Source organism: Nycticebus coucang, chromosome 15, assembly GCF_027406575.1.
Source record: "Nycticebus coucang isolate mNycCou1 chromosome 15, mNycCou1.pri, whole genome shotgun sequence".
Lineage (NCBI taxonomy): Eukaryota > Metazoa > Chordata > Mammalia > Primates > Lorisidae > Nycticebus > Nycticebus coucang.
This window is the reverse complement of record NC_069794.1, coordinates 11900642-11920601: the sequence shown is the minus strand read 5'-3', so window position 1 is coordinate 11920601 and position 19960 is coordinate 11900642. Positions and strand designations below refer to the sequence as shown.

The 19960-nt window shown below is 39.7% G+C and overlaps 1 protein-coding gene across 3 annotated transcripts in view; it reads left to right on the top strand.

The window, feature by feature from the left end:
• Positions 1-19960, top strand: part of PCCA (propionyl-CoA carboxylase subunit alpha) — a 396610-nt gene that overhangs the window by 278941 nt on the left and 97709 nt on the right. For all 3 annotated transcript variants that reach the window (XM_053563974.1, XM_053563972.1, XM_053563973.1), the window contains exon 20: positions 14757-14855. In XM_053563974.1, coding sequence (XP_053419949.1) covers positions 14757-14855 — 99 coding nt within the window. The remainder of the gene's footprint in view (positions 1-14756; positions 14856-19960) is intronic.

The following is a 19960-nucleotide window of genomic DNA, read 5'->3' as shown; positions in this document are numbered from 1 at the left end:
ATGATGAGCGCCACATTGTGCTTGTAGACCTCCTTTGATCCTTTTTTTTCTAGAATATTTTATAGCAGATACTGCAGACCTATAATTTGATGCTTTTTTTTTTTTTTTAAGTTTGTTGAGTTGTAGAAGTTCCATCAACTCCCAAACCTGTGTCTACTTATTGTCTAGTACTGCAGCCCCCAACCCCTAGGCTGAGGACTGGTAATGGTCTGTGGCCTATTAGGAACTGGGCCATGTAGCAGGAGGTGAGTAGCGGGCAGAGAGTGAACTTCATCTGTATTTATAGCCACTTTCCATCACTGACATCTCCTCCAGAGCCCCGCCTCCAGTCAGACCAGCAGCAGCATTAGATTCTCACAGGAGCACAAGCCCTGCATGTGAGGGATCCAGATTGCATCCCCCTTAGGAGAATTCAATGCCTGGTGATCCAAGGTGGAGCTGAGGTGGTAATGCTGATGCTTGGCAGTGGGTGCAAACAGAGATGATCATTAGCAGAGAGGTTTGACTGCACAGAGACCATAATAAATCAGTTGTTTGGAGACTCATATCAAAACCATCCCCACCCTGACCCCAGTCCATGGAAAAATTATCTTTCGTGAAACTGGTCCCTGGTGTCAAAAAGGTTGGGGCCCTCTGGTCTAGTACACTGTTCTTTTCTCCCCAAAGAGAAACCTATTTTTTTTTTTAAGATTTTGCATTAGTGTCAAGTTAACTTTTTTTTTTTGTTGTGGTTAAAGCACTGTCATATTCTTTTTCTATAATATATACCTTTTCTTTCCTTAATTTTTTTTTATTAAATCATAGCTGTGTACAATAATGCAATCGTGGGGTACAATGTACTGGTTTTATATACAATTTGAAATATTTTCATCTAACTGGTTAACATAGCCTTCGCGGTATTTTCTTAGTTACTGTGTTAGGACATTTATATTCTACATTTAGTAAATTTCACATGAACCCTTATAAGATGATAAGATGCACTGTTGTGGTCCCACTGATTACCCTCCCTCCACCCTCTCTGCCCCCCCCCTTTCTCCATATTCTTGGTCTATAATTGGTTATCATATGAAAGCTATAAGTTGGTTTCATAGTAGGGCTGAGTACATTGGATACTTTTTCTTCCATTCTTGAGATACCTTGCTAAGAAGAATATGTTCTGTAATACATACTTTTTGATGTCTTGTGAAATATATTTAAGATAGAAGATTTATGTGTATGTGTGTCAGACAAATTGAGAAAGAAAAAGGTAGCAAACTTGCTAGTTAACTGGATAATGAGGGACAGTTTCTCACTGTTTTTGAAGGAAGTTGCAAATTGAGGCCGGAGAAAGGCTAAAATAAACCTTGTGGCGTTGGACTGGTTGGAATGTGAGGGATATGGGAAGTTATAGTTGTTTATAGGTAGTTATAAAAACAGGCTTGTATATATTTGCGTAGGGCTTAACATTACCATGGACAAACTTGGCAGAAACCTTCTGACAAAGTTACCTCACTGGTAATGGGACAGATTGACATTGTGCATCTTCTGATTTGATGCTGAAAAAAGCACATCATTTCTGGGGTATTGCTGCTAAAAATGGATAAATCACGTGGAAACATTTTTCCAAACCCAAGGACACTCTACAAATTAACTAGTGTGTAATCTTCAGAACTAGCAAAGTGTCTTAGTCAGTTTGGGCCACTGTAACAAATATGGCATAGATCAAGTGGCTTAAACAACAATCATTTACTTCTCTGGTCCTGTATGCTGGGAAGTCACAGATCAAGGTGCTTGCAGGTCTGGTGTCTGGAGAGCCAACTTCCAGGTGGCCGTGTTTCTTGCTGTGTTTGTGTGTGATAGAGAACAGAGATGGGAAACAACTCTTGCATCTTCTGAGGGCACTAATACTATCAAGGGGGCTCCACCCTCTTGGAGGAACACTCCAGGATATTCATGAGAATAACAGAAACTAATTATACTGTTTTTCTATCTCCTTTTAGTAGCCATAAAAAAGATACTGGTAACTGTTAACCTTAGTTACAAGTGAGGCTATGCCAATGGCCTATAGAGTTGACAAGCTGACTATTATTTGCAAGTGCATGATTGATTATGATTAACTTAATGGGTAGTTATTTTTGTAGACCAAGTCTTCCTTGCTGTGATGGATGCAGAGTGATTGGCTGATTGTTAGCTTATTCATTGGATGGATGGGATGAGTAGGTCTGGAGTAGAATCAGTTTCTGCTTCTCACCTTTACCTGTCAAAGAAATCAGGACAAACTGAGATAGCAAACAGAAAGGAAAAAAAAGAAGTTTTATTGTTCATGGTTATAAAACATTACGTTATTAGATTTGAAATCCACGAAAAGTGTTAAGAACACAAAATATACACTAATTCTTTTGGGAATAAATTTGCTACCCAAAGTTTTAGATACAAACATAAAACCATCAAATATGTTATTTGTATTATAATGTAAAAATATATAATCATAAATCTTTCATTATACATATTAAGAATAAAGCTGGGCATAGTGGCTCATGCTGGTGATCCTAGAACTCTGGGAGGCTAAGGCAGGACTGTGGGAGATTGAGGCAGGAGGATTGCTTGAGCCCAAGATTTGAGGTTGCAGTGAGCTACTATGGTGCTACTGCACTCTAGCTGGGGTGACAGACTGAGACACTTGCCAAAAAAAAAAGAAAAAAGAATAATGTCACTGATGGCTACAGAAACTGAGAAAACACCTACTGGAAAATCCTTGGTAGATAGGAATGTAGAAAACACAATATTGAACATATTTATTATTGTTCAGGAGAAGTGAATTATTAGGGGAAACTCTCGAGTATCGAAGGATGTGCTTTAGAATGTTCAACAACAAGCCTTCAAAGTAGGCTTTGTAGGAATTAGCATGTCACAATTAGCAGTGTATGGAAAGGAAGACTTAGGTATTTTTGTGCCAGTCCTATAGCCCATTTAGATAATGAATGTGTTCTGTGCTGGTCAACCACCAGCTCAGGTGATGGGATTTTGGGGGACCTCTGTAGTACCAAAATATCTGAGAAAAGCAAAAGAGACAGTAATAGGAATCAAATTAAAAGGATAAATAATACAGGAGGAATTAATGGAAGAACAAGAAAAATAAAAGAACAGCCAAAGTAGGTATGTTGAAAAAGGTAAAAAATAGATCTAGAATAATCTATTGTGGGAGGAGAACTTAGCATCACTAAGTTGAACTACTGACAATCACCACCATTCACTGAGGGCTTATTATGTACTAGGCATTGTTCTAAGGGCTTGACTTCATTGCTCACGACCACTTAATTTGTGTTACAGATGGGGAGATGGAGACATGAACGGTTAGGTAACTGAGGTTCAAAGCCAAGCGTTTTTTTTTTTTTTTTTTTTTTTTTAATTTTATTAACTTGCCAAATAATGGTACATATTCATGGGGTACATACTATGGTTTGGATATAATGTGTAACTGTGAGAACAGTAGCATATCCATCCCAAACATTTATCAGTTCTTTGTGTTGGGATCTTCTTTCTAGCTATTTGAAACTATATATTGCTGCTAACTTTCGTCATCCTGCAGTGCTGTGGAATATTAGAATTTACTCCTCTTCTCCAGCTGTATTTTTTCCCCTGCTGGTAGCTCACAGCAACCTCAAGCTCTTGGGCTCAAGCAAACCTCTTGCCTCAGCCTCCTGTGTAGCTGGGACTACAGGTGCCAGCCACCATACTGGTGTAGTTTTTTTTTTAGGAGACAGACTCTTGCTGAGGCTCAGATTGGTCACCCAACTCTGCTTTGGTTTCCCAGAGTGCTGGGATTACAGGTGTGAGCTGTATTTTTATATCCTTAATGATCTTTACATTCCTCTCTCCCCCTACCCTTCCCAGCCTGTACTAAACTCTGTCCTACTTTTTACTTCTATGAGATCCACTTTTTTATTTTTATTTTTTTTTTACCTTCCACAGATGAGTGAGAACATGTGGCATTAAAACTTTCAGATTCCTGCCTCATTTCACTTAACGTAATGTCCTCCATGCTGTCCTTCGTGGTGGCTGTACCGTTTTTGTCCCACCAACAGTGTGTGAGAGTTCTCCCTTTCCCACATGCTCATAAGCATGTGTTATTTTTTTGTCTTTTTTATAATAGCCTTCCTCACTGGTGTGGGATGATACCTCATTGTGGCTTTAATTTGTGTTTCCCTCATGATTAGTGATGCTGATTACTTTTTATATGTCATCTTTTGAGAAATGTGTTTTTAGATGATTTACCTATTTTTAAATTGGATTTTTTTTTTTTTTTTTTTGCTGTTGAGATGTTTCAGTTCCTTGTATACTCTGGATGTTAATCCCCTGTCATACGAATAGCTTGTAAATATTTTCTCTTGTTCTGTAGTTTTCTCACTATTGATTGTTTCCTTCGTTGTGCAGAACTTTTTAGTTTGATATAATCTCATTTGTTTAATTTTGTTTATTTTGCCTGTACTTTTGAGCTATTATTATTCATACAGTCTTTCCTCAGACTAATGTCCTGAAATGTTTCCTGTATGTTTTTTTCTGGTATTTTTGTCATTTTGAATCTTACATTGAGTTTTACATTGGGTCCATTTTGAGATGATTTTTGTATAGGGTGAAAAGCAGGAATCTAGTTACATTCTTCTGATATGAATATGCAATTCCCCAGCACCATTTACTGAAGGGACTGTCCTTTCCCCAGTGAGTGTTCCCTGCACCTTGCAAGCACAAGCATTATGGTTGTGGAGGACAGGGCTGCACTGGAAACACCAGGCTTCATGCGACCTGGCAGGGGAGGGGAGAGTAGCTCCACCTGCACTTTATGTTACTCTCACCTGCCTTGAGTTATTCATTAGGCCAATATAATTTACAGTGTGATCTGCAGTGAGTGACCTTCTCACACCAATCCAGAATACACTACTATTATAATTAAACTGTGGGCAAAATAACGTTGAGTTTTTTTTTAAACCGTAAAACTGAAATTAAAGTTGTTACTGATCAATTAATGAGGCGATAATTAAACAGAAACTAGTCAACCTGGCTGATTGTAGGTTAGTACCTAAAATTTGTTTTTGCAGTTTACATCTTTGGAGATATATTTAATTACATTTATAACATATGCATATTAAATAGAATTTTTTGTGACAAATCAACTGATCTTTACCAACATTATATCTAATTCTTCTTGATGTTATTGTCATTATTACATATATATTTTGGAGAGAAAGAAAAGGCTGTTTCCAAGATGATAGTGATAAAGAGCAGACTTACCAAAAAATAATTCATCCTTTTGATTTTCATAAAACAACCATTTCATTTCCATCTAGAAGGTCAATAGAGATACATATATCGTGTGAATATTTAGAAATATTTTAGTAATCAGAAGAGCAAGATAAAGGAAACCTACCCTTTTTGTGTTACATTAAGGTATAAAACTGTTATAGTACATACGGAAATGTTAAGAATTATTAATGATTATAATTGCATTAAGATGTTAGAATTTTCTTATGTTTTACCTAGAAATAAGTGTTGAAACAAGAAGCTTAGCAAATTTATTAGATCTATTAAATGATAGAAAAATTATATGATGCTTATTGTCAATATTTTAGCTTTTAGAATTTTAAAGTATATTTGTGTTTCACAACTGCATTAGCCATTTATGTAAAATTTAGTGAACTATAATTATGTTAGATGGTGGTAATATCCCAATTTAATTAACTAATGGCATACAAATTCTTTGGTTATAGGGAGAATGGCTGTATCTCATGTAATGGATATATAATTTAATAATATTATTTTTGTTAGTAGTTAAGAGATAAGAACTAAAAAGAACCAATAAACATATGTGTCTTTGGAACAGTTTTCTTACAAGGTGCAGTGAGCATGTACTATATACAAGCACTGTATTTTAGTATTCAGATTACATTTGCTACTTTTACTTTCAACATGTAGATGTAAGTAAAATACTCTAAGGAGTATTTCAAAGTAGTTTCAAGGTAATTGCTTCTGTAAATTATGTACTTTTATATGGTTCTTTGATTTTCTTATGCGTAAAATAGGAACAGGAAAGGGCTGAGTGGGGATATGTTACTTCTGGAATCATTGCTAGCCTAGGAGTCAAATCAGAAAACTGCAGATCTTTCCCCACACTTCTTGCAGTATGATTATTTTAAAGATACTATGAAAGCTTGTTAAAGGGGCTTTCACGGGATGTCTTTATACTATAAAACTAGTTATTACTTTCTGAGACTTATTTATAGTCACAAAAACTCACCTTTTTATCCTTCATATTGTTTTTAGAAATAGAAGCAAGATCTATGATCAAAGTCTTCTTTAAAATGGTGGAATACCTGGATTTTTAATTTAAATTTAACTCTACACAGTGCTAATCTCCTTAACATTTGCTGACAAAAAAGAATTCACGTATGACAAAAAAGACAACTGATGAGGTGACTCAAAAACACTTCTTACGGTGTTTTATTATTTTGGGAAATGCTATTTTGGCAAATGTTTTGTAAGTTTTACATTTCTAATGTTGAATAAATTTTTAAAAATGTTTAATAGGTGCCAGTTGCAATGCAAGCTGTAATATTTTGACTGTGTCATGAGGTATCTCTGAGGAAGTCGGGTTTTTTGAGTTTTAATGTTAAAGGATGTAAGTAATCTCTCTCAAATGTCAAATTAATTTAGGGTGTGTATTTTCTTTTTCCCTTATGATGACGTAGATAGGAAAACTGAATGTTCCAAACAACTCGTGGAAACTATTCCCACATCAACATTATTTGTACTACAAATGCAGTTAAATACTTCTAATGCAATACAGAGTTACAGGTAGATTATTAAATGTGGGAGAAAATGCCTTTTTGAAATAGGAAAGAAATCATGTTTTTGTATCATACATATTCCTTTTATACATTTCAGTGAAACTGATCTCTCTGGTTAAGCTAGGGGAAAGTTTTCAGAAAATAAAGTGTGTTGAGATGAATTTCATGAGTTGTACCCACCATATCCTTGTCCTGATTAATTCAAATTTATACTGCCATTACTGCAGTTAGCCTGTGCCTCAAATGCCTGTGAAATGGTGACTCTGACATCCTTACACTAAAGAGTGCCTGCTACTGGGTGCCGTGGCTCACGCCTGTAATCCCAGTGCTCTGGGAGGCCAAGGCTGCAGATTGCCTGAGCTCACAGGTTCAAAACCAGCCTGAGCAAGAGTGAGACCCAGTCTCTAAAAATAGTCGGGCGCTGTGGCAGGTGCCTATAGTCCCAGCTACTTGAGAGGTGGAGGAAAGAGAATTGCTTCAACCCAAGAGTTTGAGGTTGCTGTGAGCTGTGATGCCACATCACTCTACCAAGGGCGACAAAGTGAGACTGTCTCCAAAAAAAAAAAAAAGACTGCCAGCTCCACATTTGTTGTAGAGTTTATAGTTTTCAGAAGCTACAGCCCCTCTACACACTTTCTCTCATCATTCTGGCTCTATCTGCCCTTTATCTGCTTTCATAAATGATTAGCTTTTTGTTTACACAGATTATTCTGGCCATAGTGAAGAGATATGGAAGAGTCTAGGTGGGGAGGCTGGAGAATTGCAGTACTCTCCGGGAGAGGTGCGGTGGCCCAGGTGTGGACTGAGGGGGAGATGGGGAGAAGTCAGAATATTTGAGTCTCTAGAGGTCCTCACGTCCTCTGTGGACGTGGTTCTAAATCCACGTCCTCTTCTGTATCATCTCTCCGCTTCCTGTCAACCCTTTCCTTTGCCCCCCTGAGTCTCCTGCTTTGTGGCCAACAGACTCCCCTGTATTACCTTTCTCGTGAATGTTCCACTTCTCTTAACTGAAACCTTACAGTGGTTTTATTCTCATGCCACGTGAACCTCAAAAGGAGGTTGAGTTGTTTTTCTCCCAGTGTCAGTCTAGACTAGTGTTCAACTCTCTCCTAGGGCCTTTCTATGAAAATCATATTATCAGCTCAGCGCCTGTGGCTCAAGCGGCTAAGGCACCAGCCACATACACCATAGCTGGCCTGTTCTTATCCAGCCCAGGCCTGCCAAACAACAATGACAACTGCAACCCAAAAATAGCCGGGTGTTGTGATAGGCACCTGTGGTCCAAGCTACTTGGGAGGCTGAGGCAAGAGAATCGCTTAAGCCGAGGAGTTTGAGGTTGCTGTGAGCTATGATGCCATGGCACTCTACCCAGGGGGACAGCTTGAGGCTCTGTCTCAAAAAAAAAATAAAAAATAAAAAAAGAAACTCACATTATCATCTTCATCACTTTCTCACCTTCCTCTTGGCAACCTTCGGGCTTCCTCCCCTGCTTCCCTCTCCCTGCACTTGAAGACTCCCAGTCAGTCTGTGGTCTCTCTCTCTTCCTCTACACAACATCAGTCCCTGTTTTCTCTCTGTTCATAGGCGCCACTACTGTTTTTACAGCTTTTACCCAGCTTAGATCCTAGAACTGACCTAGAACTGTAATCACTGACTTGTGAATACCCTTAACTACTTCACCCCTTCATTCCTTCCTCAAACTTAGATAACTCAGCCTCCCTCTTCTCCCGTGCCTGTGTCCAGTCACCTGAACATTCCTGGCACACATCGCACAGCAAGGGCAGATTCTCATGGGTGCACGTGCACTCTGGCCTGCGTCAGCTGAGCATCCACCACTGGGGGGCACTTTTGTTGCTTGCTTCTCTGATAAGCTTCCTCTTCCCCTCCTCTCAGGAGACTCATGTCTCCACCGCTGTATTCACATGTCCCACTTTCCTTCCCTGATGGATGTTACTTCTGAATGTCCCTTTTCTCTAGATCTCGCCAGTGTAATATCTGTTTTTGTTTCATCTAATTCATTCTCCAAGTTGTGACCAGAATGATCTTTAATAACAGTGAGAGGATGATGTCCCTTTATAGCTGAAACCCTCAGTGTTTACATGGCTGTCCCCATTCTCTGGGCACTGTTCTCTGTATTTTCTCTGTTCCAGGAACACTGGTTTTGAACCAGCTAAGCTCTTTCTTGCTCAGGTATTTTTGTTTAATATGATAATCTTTCTGGAATATTCTCATCCATCCAGCACTGGCACACTTAACTGATTTCCTCCTTTCCTTTCTGGTCTTAGCTTAAAGATCATCTCCTCAGAGAGGCTTCCCTTCCTTCCTGCTAAGTAAAGAAAAATGAGAGTTAAGAAGCAAGTATAAAAATTGCTGAAGAGTTATGATCTTTTAGAATTCAGTTTTATTAGACAGATCATTGAAGGATATGGGGAAAGGATATGGTAAGAAAATATGTCCAGAGCTCTTGTTCTAGAACCTCCAAAGAAGAGGAAAGATACAGGTGTCCAGGGAGTGCTCTACATGCCCGAAAGCAGGAGGGAAGGAGCCAGTGTAGACTCAAGGTGGAAAACACTGAAGTGAAAGGGATTAATTAAGAAGCAGAAAAGGCAGGAGATGTGGGTACAGGAAAGATCACAAATGGCTTTGCAGCCTTTTGGCTAAGATCAAGTGTAGGAAAGAATGTGATTGACGATGCAAGAAAATTGGAGGACCTGTATCTGCAGCTTTGATTTTGGTAAAGAAGAAAAGGAAGTCATCTGCCCAGAGTGAGGGGTAATATTAATATTATAATTAATGGAAAGTTGGTACATTTGCATCCTCAGTGTATTTAAGGACACAACATAACATCTTTTTTTGGATTATTTAAAAAATATAGAGTTTTTACATAATTTAAAATATTCTAGTGTCTTTTTTTTTTTTTTTTTTTTTTTTTTTGTAGAGACAGAGTCTCACTGTACCACCCTCCAGTAGAGTGCCGTGGCATCACACGGCTCACAGCAACCTCTAACTCCTGGGCTTCCGCGATTCTCTTGCCTCAGCCTCCCGAGTAGCTGGGACTACAGGGGCCCGCCACAACGCCCGGCTATTTTTTTTGTTGTTGTTGTTGCAGTTTGACCGGGGCTGGGTTTGAACCCGCCACCCTCGGCATATGGGGCCAGCGCCCTACTCGCTGAGCCACAGGCGCCGCCCCAATATTCTAGTGTCTTTAGGCTGCTAAGACATTTTTAATAATATTGTCTGCCTGGAAAGAAGTATGAGGCTCATGGTATTATGTCATTTGTCACTTTAATTTTGGTCTATTTTACTTTTTATCTCCACACTGAATTTGACTTAATTTATTAGCTTTTGTTGCCTATTAAAGATCTTAAAACCTTTTAACTCCAAACAGAGGCATTTGGGCAAAGCAAAAGTCCCTTTACAATATTGGAAGCTATCATATCAGAAATTAACCATCTAAATTAACATCTGAAATAAAAGGGCTTTGTAGCCCCCCAAACCAGAGAATTTTAGACCTCGCGGAGACCTTTAGCATTGCAGTTTCAGGTCCCTCTTTTTCAGTTGAAGAAGATTGTCTGAAACACTTTGTAAAATTGGGTGGTGTAGATAAAGTCAGTAAATCTACATCCAGAGAAACTGAAATGAGTACCCGCCTCTTAACCAAAATGCAGTTTATTTATTTATTTTTATTGAGACAGAGTCTTACTTTGTATCCCCTCAGTCTAAGTGCTGTGACATCACAGCTCACAGCAACCTCAAACTCTTGGGCTCAAGTAATTCTGTTACTTCAGCCTCCCGAGTAGCTGGATTACAGGTGCCCACCACAACACCCTATTTTTAGAGGGTCTCGCTCTTGCTCAGGCTGGTCTTGAACTCGTGAGTTCAGGCAGTCCACCCGCCTTGACCTTCCAGAGTGCTAGGATTACAGGTGTGAGCCACTACACCTGGCTGACCCCAAAATGCAGTTAAAAAAACCAGCTACTATTATGTGCCTGCTAGTGAAAGACCTGAAGTAGCTATTGATTATGTGTTGTAATGACAGAGAAAATTATTACAGCACACTTAGACTTCACTTTAAATTTCTTTTTTTTTTTTTTTAACCATATAATACATGTATACAGGAGCAAAATTTTAGAAATGTAAGCGGATTTATGGAGAAAAGCAAGCCTTCTGCCATCACTGTTCCTCAGCACTGTGTTCCTTATGTATTTGTCCAGAGCTATTTTATGCATTTAAAAACACATTAAGGTTTCATTTTTTAATAAATGATAGCATACATTTATTAAAATAATATACACTATTCAGTATTGAGGATGGTTTCATATCAGTACATATAAAGCTACCTCGTTTTTAAAAGAAGGGGCACTAAAAAGAAAGTTCTTACATGCTGTGGAATGTATATATTTATATGATACATTTTAAGGAAACTTTGGCTGGGTATAAAATTGGGTGGAGGAGCAACTTTTTTTTTTTTTTATAGTACTTAGACCATATAACTGTGTGGTCTTATATCAGTGTTGCTCTTGGGAAATTAGGATGACCTGAGCCTTTTCATTTGTTATAATTTCTGCCTAAATGCCCCCATAATTCTTTCTTTCGCCTTAAAGTTCCATGAACATCATCAATCTACATTTATTTTGAAAAGTTTATCGTACTGTCTCTTTGTGTGTACGTGTATTCTTTTTGCTTTATAAGCCTTCTTGAAGAAGATAGTTGTATTTTCTGTGTTCCCTTCTTCCTCCTCCTCCTCTGTATCTGTTGTCTTCCCTTTATATTGGGTTTATGTTATTGGTCTTATCTATTTTGTTTTATATGATTTCTCCATGTCTTTGTCTTTCTTTTTAGTCACATTCTATTTTTGGTTGCTTCTTAATGCGGCTTTTTATCTCAATGATGTTATTTTTCTCTTCATTTTTTTTCAGAGTTCTACCAGCTTGATTTTCATTTCCTTCTGTTGTTGCATAATCTCTTCTTTGAACCTTTGTTTTTCTTCTCTGAGCTCACTTTTTTTTTTTAAAGAGGGGTCACTTCCTATGGTTGCCTTTGAGACTTTGGATAATTATTTATCTGAACTCTTCCTGTGTTTCTTTGAGGAGATCTTATGTTATTTGCTCTTAATTTACCTTTTTCCCTTTATAATTTTTTTTCTCAAATTATATACAGAGGTCTCCTGTATTGGTTACATTGTAATAGGATGGGGGTGGGAAGCAGCTTGTCCCCTTGGTGCCTCTTTAAGCACAAAATCTGTGCTTAAAACCTTTGCCCTCAGGCTCATTTCCCATTAGTTGCTGGCACTGAGGAGATAAGTGATTGTCTTTCCCAGTGTTATTTAATGAAATGCCACCTCAGCTCTACGCCTGGGTCTAAAGTCTCCCTTGACTAGAGAACTGGGTGTGAACAATGGGTATGGCACAGCAGGAAGAATTCTTCAGTTCAGTCTGCCCCCGCCTCTCTGGGGCACTACACTGTGGTTCAGAGACACTCTGGGCTTCTCCTGTGGCCTCTCCCTGCATGGAGACTTTGCTCCTCTGAGGACAGCGTCAGTAAAGCTCTCTGGGTTGTGTAATGACAGCTGTTGTTCAGAATTACGTATCTCTGGGAAATCTGTTTCCTCCTGCTAGAGGCCTGAGAAGACATGTATGGCTTTAAGCACACCCCTTGCCTCATTTCATATTTGCAGCTATGTTTCCTAGTTTGTGATTTGGAGGCATGGTTGCATCTTTGCTTCATAATATAGTAAATTTGAAAATTTGTACTAATTACTCATCAGATGTACAAGGGAATGTAGCTTGTTTATTTTTTATCACATAATAATGTCTCTCATAAGCCTTCTACCTTTAGTTAGAAGGGGTGGTGGGAAGAAAACCTTGCCTATAAATAGGATGTTGGCCTCTTTTGGTTTAAACAATCTCTTTTGGGTAACGTAGTATTTCAGTTTTCTCCCCCTATTCCCAGCTCCCTCTGAGGTGGCATCTGGGTGTGTGTCCTTTGGGGATGGTGGTCAGTCTGCCTCATGACGATAGCTGGGGAGTAGAACTCAGTGCTGTCCTAGTAAATCTTTGCTGCAGGGGCCTGGACTGGTAACCATTAAGTAAGGAGTCCTATGCTCTGGGCTCTGAAGGCATTGTGAAGGCTTCTGCCACCCATGGTCCCTCTAGCAGTTGTCCCTCCATAACGCTGGGTTCTGCATCGTGGATTCACCCAACCATGATTGAAAATATTTGGAAAAAAATTTGTGTTTGTGCTGAGCAATGATTTCACACAATGTTTATGTTGTATTAGGTTTTATAAGTAATCTTAGGTGATTTAAGGTGTACAGGTGGATGTGCATAGGTTATGGGTAAATACTGTAACATTTTACATCAGGGACTTGATCAAATTTGATATCCTCCATTGGTACTGAGGGACACCTATGATTGCCAGCAGTCATGGAGTCCCCCTGGGCCATGTGGTCTTCATCATATGGATGAAGGCTGTCATTAAGTCACTCATTAGACACGTAGACACTTCTGGATTCCTACTGTGATGTGCTCAGGCTATCTGTGCAGCCTCTCTGTCCTCAGTGTGGTGAGTGTTGCCCCCACAGCTTGTTTAGAATGCCTAACACTGAGGACTGGGCCTGCAGCCTCCCCTAGACGATGTCCCCGAAGCAGACTTCTACCCTTTCTTAGGGTACCTGATGATTGTCATAATGTTGTTACCAGTCTTTCTCCACTGCTACACCTTTACCTGTCCAGCAGAAAAGGAAAGAGTGAGGACTGTGATATCTGATTTTTTTTTTTTTTTTTGAGACAGAGTCTTTATTTTGTCACCTTTGGTAGAGTTCTGTGGCTTCACAGCTCACAGCAACCTCCAACTCATGGGCTTAAGCAATCTCTTGCCTCAGCCTCCCACATAGCTGAGACTACAGATGCCCGCTACAATGCCCAGCTTTTTGTTGTTGTTGTTGTAGCAGTTGTCATGGCTATTTTAGTTGGCCAGGGCCGTGTTCAAACCCGCCACCCCTGGCGCCCTACCCACTGAGCCACAGGTGCTGCCCAATATTGGCTCTTAATGAATGTCTTTTAAGAGAATCATTTGATAGTGAGGGAATTTTAAAATCAGGTTGATTTTAAAATTTGAACAAACGTAAGTACCCTTTTGTTAGATTGTCTACTGTAGACTTTAGTAATATTTGCAAGCCTCTCATATTAAAGCGTTAGGGACTAATCATCAGTGAGTGAAAAGGAAAAAACTATAATACTATATTTAAATTAACTATGATTTTTAAATTTTTTATTATTTCTTTGGAAATTAAATTTTTATATTATTATATTTACTTGGAAATTAAATTTATCTCTGTTTTGAATGAGTATGTGTTTTTTAGTGTATCTTCATGAATGATGACTTGATAAAATTAGTCCTTTATGATTGACAAAATGTGATAGGACTTTACAAAGTTTGAATGGACTTTTGATATTTAATACCAAAGAATTTTGCCTAATTAAAGCTTCTATTTCATTAAGATAACAATTGATAGTCCTTCATTAAAATTAACACAGAAAAAGTTCTTCCTTGGTCCTTGGAGAGGATATTATATGCAAGCCCTGTTGTGTGGGTTGCAAAATGTCACTGGAATTTATATGCATTACTTGTCTAATTGCAGTAAATGTAGCATGTCCAGATAGGTTTAGAGTTAGAAGGCTGTTTGCTACTTGCTGGAAATGGCTTGAAACCTCAGTACCCAGAGGCAGCTGTTCACAGGTCCTTCACCTCTCCCTGGAGATGGTGAGGGAGACTCCGTTGTTGGACCCTGTCTTTCATTGCTGGAGCAGTAAACATGACAGGTTGTTTGGGAGCCATCTGTTTAGAATGGCTGCTGCTTTGTATGCAGCAATGAACTTGAGATCAGTTTTCTGTCTGTCTTCATGGTAACAGTCTTATTTGGTGTCACAACAGGTGGAAGTTGATGGGTCGAAACTAGATGTGACTGGTACGTGGAACCTGGCTTTGCCCTTACTGTCTGTCACTGTTGATGGCACTCAGAGGACTATCCAGGTAAGTGTTCTGATGATTTAGTTAGAAGGCCTCCTCAAGTTCAGAATCCTTGTCAGTACCTACAGATATAGGAGGGGAAAGCTGTGTTTGATTCATCTTATACTGTTTATAGTTGAAAACATTTTTTTTCTTATTTTAGAGGATCTAAACAGAATTAGATCTAATTATTTTAGGAATTAATGTTTTCCTTCATGTTAATTCCTGAGGAATTAATGTTTTCCTTTTTCAGGCAGTCTAAGAAGATTAGTGTGTTATGCTTTGCTGTAAAAAAAGAATCCTGCATACTTGTTTAAAATATTAGAAGATTAGTAGTTCTTTGCCTTTATGGGTTTTTAGTTATAAAATATGACTCACTCTATAACCTTCTATGGATTTGAAATTGCATAGATGCAGGTTAACAGAAACGTGCGCTGTTCAGGACAACGGGCGCCTGTGGCCCAGTGAGTAGGGCGCCGGCCCCATATACCGAGGGTGGCGGGCTCAAACCCAGCCCCGGCTGAACTGGAACCAAACAATAGCCGGGCGTTGTGGCGGGCGCCTGTAGTCCCAGCTGCTCGGGAGGCTGAGGCAGGAGAATCACGAAAGCCCAAGAGCTGGAGGTTGCTGTGAGTCCTGTGACGTCATGGCACTCTACCGAGGGCGGTAAAGTGAGACTCTGTCTCTACAAAAAAAAAAAAAAAATTCAGTAACCTTCAGTCTGGGCAACATAGTAAAACTCTGTCTCTACAAAAAAAAAAAAACAAAAAAAAAAACTTAAAAAGTAGCTGAGCATGGTGGTGGATGAATTAGTGGAGCTCAGGAGCTTGTGAGCTATGAGTGTGCCGCTGCACTCCATTTAGGGGGACATAACAAGACCCTATGTCAAATAAACAAACAGTAAGACTTTCTTGCATTTGTTTATGACCAGTAGAATATAGTCTGCACTGAATGGTTGTGGCACAGGTATTCACATGTCTTCATCAGGGGGACATAGGATGACCTCTCAGTGGTGAGAAGAAAGAGATACAAACTCCTACTATCCAGATTTTTGTATCATGATACTCTTACCATCCTTCTCAATGACTGTACAGATAGTTGTCTTGATGACAACCATGTAGAATTTATAGCTAAATTAATACTGGTAATATATTTAGAATTATCATCAAAAAATACTTTCCCTAATGGCGAGGATCATATTCAGTAAATCTCTTTTCAGTCTTATTAGGTTCTTTGCTACAAAAAGCATTGATGTATCTGAAATAAGCCTTTAAAGCAGATCCCTTGACTCTTTGGAAGCGGTCACTGCATAAAGTTAAGTCCAACTGGAAAGAAAGAAGCTCAGAAGGGCAAAGGTATATTGGAAAGAAAGTCATTTACCTAAAAAAGGGTGAGCAAAGTTTTTCCTTGTGAGAGGGAATAGATCTTACTTACTCTCTGTAGGCACTAGCATTCAGTGTAGACTGTCTCCAAAATAGAACGTGTAGTCCGTGTGAAATTAATGACAGTTAATAGTGGTAATAAGAACACATGGTCTTTCTGTGCATCAGGTATAAGCACCATTCCCATATCAAGTCTTTTAAACTTCACAACAACTGTATGAAGTGGGTGCTATTATTGCTCTTTTACAAATGAGGCAGCCGAGGCTCAAAGAAAGTGAGTGACTTGGTGAAGGTCACATGGCTAACAGGAGGTATGGTTTGAATCCAAGCAGTCTTGCTGTTAGGCATTACACCATGCTGAGGCAAGCTAAGTCACTTTCCTGCGATGACAAAGCTAGGAAGAAGTTGGGCAGAAATGTACACCTGCCATTGTGCCCAGCGTGTGTGTCCCTCACCATGCGCAATAGTACTTTCCGTTTTACCCATCAGAATTCTCCAAGTACAGGCAGTCCTCGAGTTACAAACATCCAACTGACGCACAATGCGCGCTTTTGAACAGAGACTATTCCAGGTAATAGGTAAATGCATGTGTTCCAAGTAAGTTGAATACAAATTCAACAAAAGAACAAACCTACAGAACCTATCTTGTTTGTAACCTGGGGACTGCGTATAATAATTGCCTCTCATTCATGCTTTACGCAATGGTCAGAATCAACTGGAAGACTTTTAAAACCCATATTGTTGGGTCCACCTACAGAGTTTACTCTGGTTTAGTAGGTCTGGAAATAAGTTTCCAGGTGACAGTGCTGCTGCTGGCCCACAGGCCCCAATTTGAGAACCCCTGCTTTTTAAACTCTTGCAGTCAGAGACTAAGTAGAGTGTGGTGAGCCAAAGTGAGGCAAGTGGGAGCCAAGCCACTCGAGCCTCAGTAAGGACATGGTATGGATCCGACTGTATCCTCGGCTAGTGGGGACCTATGGCAGAGTTTTCAGTCAGGAAGTGATGCCATATTATGAGGGGCTTTTGGTGTTTGGTGCATTGTGGAGAGAAGCTTGAAGAGGGCGGTGGTTGAGTGGGAGGTAGAGGGGTCGGCAGGCTGTGGAGAGATGGAGACGGAGTGAGATGGTAGCCGGGCAGTGAGGGTGTGGAGCTTGTGGCAAGGAGGAGCCTGATGGTGACAGGAGGAGAGCTGCCGGCTCAGCTTCATCTTTTCCTGTCTCCCCCCGCACCGCCACACCACACACACACACACACACACTCAAAGTCCTATCACTAGCTCCTGTTTCCCTCCCAACCTCCTTCCTGAGCTGTGGTGCTCCGAAAATTTCAGCACAACACCTCCAGGCAAATGGCTGTGAAGATGCTAATGTGTGTGTATTTCTCTTTGCACTTATTTATGGTAAATTCGGAGGACTGTGGGATGGACACTACCTCAGGTATTTCAAGTGATTTTACAGTAAATTCACTTTATAGTAAAATCACTTTATCGCCCCCTTGCTTTTCTCAGGGATATTTACACATACATTAAACCTGTGAACAACACCTAGTTTACCCTTCTATGGTCTTGAACTTGGTGTAATTGGCATGGGCTCTGCATTCTTCCAAGAGTTGCTTTTTCTCCCAGTAGTAAGTTCATCAGACTGGCCCGTGTTCATGCCTGTGGGTTTGGTTATTTACTTCCATGCTATATGTTACTATGTCATATTAACAGAGCACAAATTATTTAGTCTCCTCCAAGTAGGCATTTGTGCTGTTTTCGTTATTTTGTTGTCATAAACTGTGCTTCTGTGACCCTTCTGCTACATGTTGCCTTTGAAACGGGTTTGTGGGCCTGGGGCCTGTGCAGTGCAGTGGCTGTGCTGTGGAGACTCTGCATCCTTCGCCTCCCTGGCGAGGCCAGCTGGGTCTCCCTCTGTGGCTGTACCAGTTTATGCCCACCAGTGGTGACGGGGACAGCAGTGATGCTCAGCTTTCTTAGGGGTGTTTTTCCAAACCTGTATCTCAACTCGTTCTTTTTTCCCCTGTATGAACCCACCTGCAGTTTCCAGTCTGTACTCTTGCTGCCAGGTCGCAAACAAGCAGCATTGTGTTTGGGAGAGAAAAGCATGTCTAGTTTGTTATCACAACATGTAAAACGTCCCTGAATTCTCTTTAACCTCAGACCAAGAATCCTTTACTAGGGAGGAGGAGAGAGAGGCCTTCTTGCTTTATCTTGTAGGAACATAAAGGGGATGATCCCGCTCCCCATCACAAGGGTCATGGCCAATAACAAAAGACAGATTGATAAGGGAAAAGAATAACAAAGTTTATTTAGTCATAGTTTTGTGTGACACGGGGCCTTCAGAATGAAATCCAAAAGACACGGGGAAACTGAAGAGTGTAGGGTGTGACTGAACAGGGTGTGAGCTAATGCAGGGAACCCAGCAGGGCCTGTCTCTTCAGGCTCTTCTTGACCTCTCCTCTGTAGCATTTTTTTCCTCCCAAGTGCCAAATCCCTGGGACTCCATGAAAAGTAGCATTTGGCTTCTTTTATCTGATTAAATAATGAAATAGCTGGGAGGTAGCATTCCTTTGCTTTAGGAATTAGCACCCTATTCAGCCAATAAGATCACATTGTCTGTTCACTTTCCCAAACCTTATGAGCTTGATATTACCCATTCATTCTTTTAAAAATAAATTGTATTTTTGCATGGACTATCATTAGGGCGATGAATTCTCTAAGTTACTAACTTCCTTTAATTACTCTAATCACCTGTTTCCTTTTTGAGTTGACTTTGAATTCCTACTGCTTTATAGGTTCTCAGCATGTGTAAAGGCCCAATAATTATATGAATAGTTAGCAAATGAATAGGTGGATAGTTGTCTAGAATTTTGAAATTTCAGATATAAATATGTTTTATCTATACTTTTAAAATTTAGATTGTATTTTTTCTAAGCCTTCATCAAATTAAGCCACGTTCGTAAGAGGGCCTCTTAATTGTTTTATCAGTCCTCTTTCACTCTTGACCCCCCCAACATTTGCACCATCCATATTCTGTTAGACAAGTGTGGCTGGAGGATCTCTTTAGATATAGAACCACCAAGGTTTCTAGGAAAGAGAAATGAGAGGGCACCTCAGCCCCTGCCCGCACAGATGCTTTGCTTATCGGGTGTGTTTCTCCCCAGTCAAATAAGTGTCCTGCCTCTTCGCCTCCATTTGCTCTGGGTGTGCCATAGCTGTTTAGGCCCATGGTAGCACCGATTGATAGATACACCTAACTCGGTAGGTACCGATAGGTATAGGAAAAGATTTGCCCCCAGCTTCCCCCCGTTCCCTCTTCTCAGAGTTCATGCCTCCTGCACTTGTGCTCTTTCCCACATGGTCTCACACACTGCTCATCTCTCAGTGAGTCTGCAGGACAGTCTCTTTTTCTGATAGACCCACCTAGTTGCTTTTAGCAATCTTCTAACTTCAGGAATGTCATATTCTTGGTAAAAGTTCTAATCTTTGTTGATAACTTTGAGTATAGAACTAGTGATATGTCTGCCTGAAGGGAGGAGGAGATCGTATATTTTGAAATGAAATAATTTATAATGAGACAGGGACATAAGCATTGAAAATTCTTTAAAATAATTAAAAATTAGCTTTAGAATTTAAATGCATTTTTTCTCTTTAATAATTTAGCTAACTTTTTCTCAAATTCTATCATATAGGGAAAATAAAATGGCCGTATTTCGTATTTGTTTGCTTTTTTATGTTATACATTT